We start from the raw sequence: 8,242 nt of genomic DNA on the forward strand, positions 1-8,242 counted from the left end.
ACACCACCACTAGATTTCGCATCGAAAAAAGAAACCTAACGTTTGAACTGATCCCCACCGGCCTTCTTATCAGTCCCCAAGCGTTGTCCGAAAATTATTCGGCGTCCCCCCCTCCGTCCTCATTTCCTTCTGTTTTTCCTGGAGCTGTTTTCCATCAAGGGGTCAAGGGGTCAACCCTTTTTTTTTTTTTTTGCCTCGTACCCCACCATTTCTCATTATCAGTGGAATTAAATTTTTTAAGGTCTCGGGACAGTTTAGGGAGTGTTATTAAAACGTTGTTTTTCTTGCCGTCTTATCAGTGTTTGACAAGTTTAGCGAGAGTGGTGGGTGAAGTGTTGCTCAGTAGGCAGCGGCGTACCCTTCCTCTCTCCACCCCCCTCGTCTCGCCAGACCTCCCTCCTCCTAGGTTCCACAGTGGGTTATCGCAGGATTCCCTTCACTTCTTTCCCTGCTCACACAGGATACACACTCACACACACACACACACACACACACACCAATAACTGCTGCTCAATCATATCTCAAGCCTCCAAGTCTGAAGGAAACAGAATGTGAGGGAAAGGAAGCTCTGAAGTCCAGAGTCCAGAGAGAGAAGCCTTCACACCAGCTCCGAGGGGCCAACGACGTCTGAGGGAGAGGAGGAGAAGAAGAAAAAGAAAAAAAAACGTGGGGGGACGTTTTTTTTTTTTCTCGGATCTACTACACATCAGGAGCGGATTCTTCGGGTTCCCCCTCTTCTGAGACATCCCCGTGAGTAGAGCTGAGGTTGAGAAGATGCAGGTTTGTGGCATGAAAAGTAGTAGCTGGAGTGGCTGGGATCGGTATCGGGAGAGGTGGTCGTAATGGCAGCGAAAAGTTTATTCAAGAAGTTTTTTTTTTGTTCATTGTTCTGGCTGGTGGTTGTTTTAAGGGTGGGTGGGGGGGGGAGGGGTCACCACCAGAACCCATTTCCTTGCACTTAGAGCGGCCCGGTTGACTTTCCATCCCTTTTTTTTTTAGTGTTTTTTTATTTTCGTAATGTGTTCGTTCCATTGTATGAAGGAAGATGAATAACAATTATCGGTGAATGTACAGATAAGGAGCGACAGAAAATATTGATACAACAATATATTGCGATTTAAAAAATAAAAAAAATCCCACGATACTATACAAGACATTATTAATTTTTTGCTTTTTTATTTTTACATTTAAATTTTTAGATTTAGATAAAATGTGTATAAAGTAAAATAGTTTTATTATTAAACATTTATTTTGAAATAAGTTTTGTTTTGCAATTCAGATTCCGGCCGCTAGATAGCAGCATTCAATACGTCCTCGGCAGCTAAAGGAAACTATGAACTATGTGACTGAGGACGAGAGGATACAGCCGACTCAAGTGGATTTTAAAGCTGATGTTTGGACACATTTTGGATTCAAAACAAATGAAAGTAGTTACGACATGACAAGAGTCATGTGGTCTGGAAATTCTATAATACCAGAGTCAAGTACTCGACAATACTACAAATATATCCTTGTATCAAATCGTTGCCCCTCGTAACGAAAGACTGATATACAAAATACAAACCCCTAGTATAAATACGCAACTAAATGTATAAATCACCCTCTAAATAAATAGAGAATTGTCATAATAAAAATAATAAAAATCGGATTTTAGTAAAACGATGCTATTTCTGTGTATTAATCCACGTTTCCCTTTTAGTTATTTGAACATTTTATTATTTATATATATATACTGCGTTCAACACTTATTTATTCATGTGTCCATTTCGTCGCTGCCAGTATTCAGTAGCTAGCCTAAAGCATTAACGCGAAAATACGGTGGCCTGGAAGTACAAAACATTGCTGGAACTAATTTAAATTCTAGAGCAAATAGTAAATTGTTTTTCAGAGTTCTTACATTTTCTTTGTACTTCCCGGCCACTGACGATGATGTTTCCCATGATTATATGAAGTAAGAGACGAACCCATTACGAACACAAGTATATTGCCACCAAAATATATATATTTTTTTATAAAAGGCGAATAGTAGCCAAAAGAAATACATGAATGAACTAATAACTGTTGAAATAACAAAATACACTAATAAATAAATGTATATTCGCTCAGTAATTGCACCGTTATTCAACAAAAATCAAATAAATGTATTTGCAAATGAAATAAATAAAATAAATTGCGAAATGTTTACATGGTTATTAGCTGCTCGTAGTCATTAGCTAGCGAGAAGTTAGCTAACCGTTAGCTTGTCAAAAACAGCGATTTATTTTTACAATGTTTATTTATTAACAGTAGTTCATTTATTTTTATTAATACATTTGATTATATATGTACGTATTATGTTGTTTATCGTCCTTCTGTTTTCCGACCCGCCCAGAGAACCATGAGTCTGTCACTCAACGGCACGCTAGAGAAACGGACGCCGGTGCCGCTCTCTGAGCCGACCTCGCCCTCCAGAGCGGGGTCAGGGGTCGTGGTGCCACCTCCCTACTCGGTGGGCGGCAGCGAGGCCGCCGACCCCCCGCTGGAGCTGAGGGGCTCCCTGGACTGCTGGGCCTGCTCGGTCCTGGTCACGGCCCAGAACCTGTTCATCGCGTTGATCAACGCCAGCCTGGTCGCCGTGGTGTTCGGCGTCATCCTCACGCCGGCGCTCGTCATGATCGTGTTCGGCTTCCTGTGCCACTCAGAGGTGAGTCCGGCTCAAATCACACTTTTTTCAACAGTTTTTAATTCATTTTTGTCTTTCAAATTCGCTTCTAGAGCGAAATTTAAAATGTATTTTGAGGTTAAAACATGTTGTTTTGCTAACAATGCCAAGAAGATAATAGTGGTTAAGTTGAATAAATAAATAATAATAAATAAAATAGTTTAAACTATCAAACTGTTTAACTAAACTGTTAATATTTAATAAATAAATAATCTTGATCAATCTTTTAAATATATGACCTTGAAAAAAAAAATCCAACAACATAGCAAATCTAGCACTGTTTTTGACAAGCTAAGCTAGCAGGTATACTTTACCCAGATTTGTGTAGCAAAATTACAATTTACTGAAACAAATTTACAATGTACTATGATTTCTCTTACAAACTCAGAAACAAATCTTTCAATCAAACAATTTCCAGAAACACATTTACAATTTCTTAAAAGAAATGAACAAACTCTGAAACACATTTACAATTTGTTAAAAGTAATGAACAAACTCTGAAACACATTTATAATTTCTTAAAAGAAATGAACAAACTCTGAAACACATTTACAATTTGTTAAAAGAAATGAACAAACTCTGAAACACATTTACAATTTGTTAAAAGAAATGAACAAACTCGGAAACACATTTACAATTTCTTAAAAGAAATGAACAAACTCTGAAACACATTTACAATTTCTTAAAAGAAATGAACAAACTCGGAAACACATTTACAATTTCTTAAAATAAATTAACAAACTCTGAAACACATTTACAATTTCTTAAAAGTAATGAACAAACTCTGAAACACATTTACAATTTCTTAAAAGAAATGAACAAACTCTGAAACACATTTACAATTTCTTAAAAGAAATGAACAAACTCTGAAACACATTTACAATTTCTTAAAATAAATGAACAAACTCTGAAACAGATTTGCAATTTCTTAAAAGAAATGAACAAACTCTGAAACACATTTACAATTTCTTAAAATAAATGAACAAACTCTGAAACATATTTACAATTTCTTAAAAGAAATGAACAAACTCTGAAACATATTTACAATTACTTGAAATAAATGAACAAACTCTGAAACATATTTACAATTTCTTAAAAGAAATGAACAAACTCTGAAACACATTTACAATTTCTTAAAATAAATGAACAAACTCTGAAACACATTTACAATTTCTTAAAATAAATGACTAACTCTGTAATTTTTCTTTAGAGTTGCCAAATTGAATATAATTTTTTCATTTACATTTTTTTCAAGAAATGAACAAACTCTGAAACACATTTACAATTTCTTAAAAGAAATGAACAAACTCTGAAACACATTTACAATTTCTTAAAAGAAATGAACAAACTCTGAAACAGATTTGCAATTACTTAAAATAAATGAACAAACTCTGAAACACATTTACAATTTCTTAAAAGAAATGAACAAACTCTGAAACACATTTACAATTTCTTAAAAGAAATGAACAAACTCTGAAACACATTTACAATTACTTAAAATAAATGAACAAACTCTGAAACAGATTTGCAATTACTTAAAAGAAATGAACAAACTCTGAAACACATTTACAATTTCTTAAAAGAAATAAACAAACTCTGAAACACATTTACAATTTCTTAAAAGAAATGAACAAACTCTGAAACAGATTTGCAATTACTTAAAATAAATGAACAAACTCTGAAACTCATTTACAATTTCTTAAAAGAAATGAACAAACTCTGAAACACATTTATAATTTCTTAAAATAAATGAACAAACTCAGAAACACATTTACAATTTGTTAAAAGCAATGAACAAACTCTGAAACACATTTACAATTTCTTAAAAGCAATGAACAAACTCTGAAACACATTTACAATTTCTTAAAAGAAATGAACAAACTCTGAAACACATTTACAATTTCTTAAAAGCAATGAACAAACTCTGAAACACATTTACAATTTCTTAAAAGAAATGAACAAACTCTGAAACACATTTACAATTTCTTAAAATAAATGACTAACTCTGTAATTTTTCTTTAGAGTTGCCAAATTGAATATAATTTTTTCATTTACATTTTTTTCAAGAAATGAACAAACTCTGAAACACATTTACAATTTCCTGAAACATATGTAAATACTAATAATAAATAATATATAATTTACAAACTAAAATTACAATGTCCTGATTACAAATTTACAATTTATTGAGATTTGTTTTATAAACTGGGAAACACATTTAGAGACTATAGAATAAATTCACAATTTCCTGAAACAAATTTACACACTGTAAAATAAATTTACAATTTTCTGAGACAAATTTACAAACTCTGAAATAAATTTACAATTTCCCGGAATGAAAAAAAAAAACTCTGAAGCAAATTGATAATTGAGTTTGACTATGTTTAAAAACTCTGAAACCAAATTACAAAATTTCCAAGTTTGTTCCAGAGCGTGTAAAAATTTCTTTGGCGCTTCTGGTCTGCCATGACGAAAAGTTCCCCACAGAGCACGACGACCCTTTAAATTATCCTTGGATCCAGATGGTTTTTCTCAACACCTCACAAACGGAACCATATGTTCCTCGTTCCATTATCAACATTCCTCAAATATGTTCGACTTACAAACCGTTTTTTCTTATTTGCACCTCCTTGGCAGAGAAAATAAAGCATTTTGAAGATAATATTTAATTAATCTGAAAGGTCATGGGGTCGAGAGGAATCAGATTATTTGTTAATGAAAAAAAAAAGGAGGATTTTTGGTGCAAATGGGTGAAAAGTCTGTCTTTGGGGAATTTTAATGAAACAAGCTAATGTTATTCCAGGGACGTGATGGTGTTTTGACACACGCTCAGTAGTCTAACATCCTCCAGCTGTGCATTCTGGGAATGTGGAGCATCACCGTGTTTATTTTCCTCCGGTGTTGTGTTCCAGGTCCAGCCTCATGGAACCTCCTTGTACTGCTCCGACGTGCTGGACGACGTGGGCTGCGTGGCTCTGCTGGTGGTGGGCTTCCTGCTGCTGACCCCTCTGCTGGTCCTGGCGCTGGCGGCCTTCTGTCGCCTGGCCCGCCATCTGCAGCTGGGCATGTGCTTCATCCCGTACAGCAGGGCCGTGTACAAGAACCTGCCGGCCGCGCGCCGCAGGAGGGGGTCGGGGGGCGGATGCTGCAGCCAGCAGGGGGCGACGGAGGTGGAGGACAAGGGTAGCGTTTGGGTATAGAGGTGGACGTCGATTGTGTTTTTTTTGGATTTCGACGCTTTGTCATATCAGTTATATGCCGCTGTAAAGTTCATTTTACGTTGAATTTATTGAAGCATTTTTTAGAATAAAGTGTCACTTGACAGAACAACTGTGAGTATTTTTTGTAAAATATATTTTTATTTTTTCACTTAATTTGACTTTTAATAGTTATTTTAGTCATTTAAACAACATATTATTGATTCTTATTCTTCTCTTTCTTACCTTAATCATGTTTTTTAAATGTATTTTTCTGGAATTTTATCATTATGGTTAAATTCTTTTACTACTCCTTCTTCTTCATCTTCCTTTACTTCTTATTATTTTGTTTTTACTACTCCCTCTTCATCTTCTTGTTCTTTTACTACTTCTTATTTTACTACTAATTATTCTTGTTCTTTCAATACTTCTACTTATTCTTCTTATTCTTCTTTTACTACTTCTTATTATTGTACTACTTCTTGTTCTTTTTTTTACTACTACTTCTTCTTCATCTTCTTCTTTTACTACTCCTACTTCTTGATCTACTTCTTCTTCTTGTTCTTTAATACTTCTTGTAATTTTACTACTCATTCTTCTTCTTGTTCTTTTATTACTCCTTCTTCTTCATATTTTTCTTCTTTTACTAATATTTCATCTTGTTCTTTTACAACTCCTACTTCTTGTTCTACTTCTTCTGCTTCTTCTTTTTTGTTGTAATTGTTAGTAATGTTATTATCATTATTATTATTATTATTATTATCATTATGAGTTATACTTGAAATTGTATTATTGCGTAATATAGCTTCACTGTCTTTGAGAAAAGTTTATATTGAAAGATGAACAACATTATTATACAATTATTTAGCCAATAATTATTTCATTTTATTTTTCACATATTTTAATTATTATATTTCTGTTCCCAGCCTGTTTTAAATGTTGACGTTATATCTAGAATTACACTAATACAGCTTTATTAACTTCCTGTCTTTAAATAAAGATACATTTGAATAGTCCATACAGTCTCTTGTCCACAAAAGATATATTTTTAAATAAACGTTCATGTTTACTAACTGTGGGAAACCCTTGAATTTCCTAGATTTAAAAGTTTGTTTTATATTTTAATCATCCTTTGCTATTTAATTTTATGTGCTTAGACTTGTTTCTTATCTCCAGAACACGTGTAGTTGTTTCTTCAAGAGGTTTCTTCCTGTTAAGATGCATTGGTTTCCTGTGTACACGAGAGGAAGTGTTGGTCTGACCTTCAGCCGCGTGGAAAATAGACTTGTTACTGCGGCACAGCTTTATTTAGAGTTTAAAAAAATCTATTGTTCCTGCGTAACAATGTTTTCGTGTCGAGCCAAAATACCTGATGAGAAACATCATCACGGTTTATCGTCACTTGATTATTTCTGCCCGGTCGCTTCCTCCTGCCGTTGACTGACAGGAAGTAGAAGCACATTGTTTTAATCTGATGACTCAGACGCCAAATATCTGCTCATCGAGCATAAAATAAGTGTTTTTAACTATCTTTAGTTTCTTAAAGGTTATACCTCAATCAAATGCAAATTACTGGCTCTTATTGTATTTATTATTTATAATATGGGATTTTTAAAATCATAATAACATTGAGTTTGAAAATAGATAAATTATATCAAATTAAATTATTTTATAAATGAAATAAAAAATATATATAAATGAATTTATTATTATATAAATAACAATTAATTATAAATAAATAAAAATGATCCATATCTAAAATAAAATCCATATTGCAGATTTGTGCCAAAAAAGTACTTGACTTAACACATGTTTTCTTTTCCTTTTTTTCTTCTTCTTTCTTTTTATCTTCCTAAATGATCTTGCTATGGTTCCATTTGTTCCACATTTTTAGAATTTTCCACCACAAACTCTCTGCCAGTGGATCATTTATCACTCCGACCTCTAAAAATGTTTTTAAACAAACGAAATACAGATGTTTTTTTAATAAATAACAACTTTAAATTATGGATCATTTGACAATTATTCTTAAAACATAAATTATTGGTCAAATAAACTTGTTTTTTAGAAACATACTGTTACTAATATCACAGTAAAACCACCATAACGTATTTACAATTAATGATAAACTCAATAAATTTCGATTTTTAAAAAGCATTAGCATTAGCATCAGGGTAATGAATAAAAACAATCTTACATCTTTACTGATGGAATTTACTTTCAGAGCTCAATAGATGGCGCTGTTTATTCCATAATCGTGGACACAATTGGAAATTCTTTATTTAATTTTTTTGTATTGGAATAGTACAGTATAATCATGAACGTTTTTAATGGTGAAATACAA

At 33.1% G+C, this 8,242-nt stretch overlaps 1 protein-coding gene across 2 annotated transcripts; it reads left to right on the forward strand.

Annotated features, from left to right (window-relative positions):
• The first annotated feature begins 443 nt into the window (after window positions 1–443).
• tmem88a (transmembrane protein 88 a) lies at window positions 444–6,025 on the forward strand. Of its 2 annotated transcripts, none has more exons than XM_087807193.1 (3): window positions 444–780; window positions 2,372–2,683; window positions 5,614–6,025. In XM_087807193.1, exons 1-3 carry the CDS (start codon window positions 775–777, stop codon window positions 5,899–5,901), a joined length of 606 nt encoding a protein of 201 aa, XP_087663319.1. In that variant the 5' UTR covers window positions 444–774; the 3' UTR covers window positions 5,902–6,025. The 2 variants fall into 2 exon arrangements, with proteins under 2 accessions (XP_087663319.1, XP_087663320.1); XM_087807194.1 differs by having other exon boundaries at window positions 444–750.
• Window positions 6,026–8,242: the final 2,217 nt, after the last annotated feature.

The sequence above is a fragment of the Callionymus lyra genome, chromosome 14 (genome assembly GCF_982586985.1).
Source record: "Callionymus lyra chromosome 14, fCalLyr1.hap1.1, whole genome shotgun sequence".
Lineage (NCBI taxonomy): Eukaryota > Metazoa > Chordata > Actinopteri > Syngnathiformes > Callionymidae > Callionymus > Callionymus lyra.

Excerpts from the sequence above, each read along its gene's own strand:
- tmem88a (XM_087807193.1), top strand. Across the intron at positions 2,684-5,613 it reads GCTTCCTGTGCCACTCAGAG|GTCCAGCCTCATGGAACCTC; the intron begins GTGAGTCCGGCT and ends GTTGTGTTCCAG.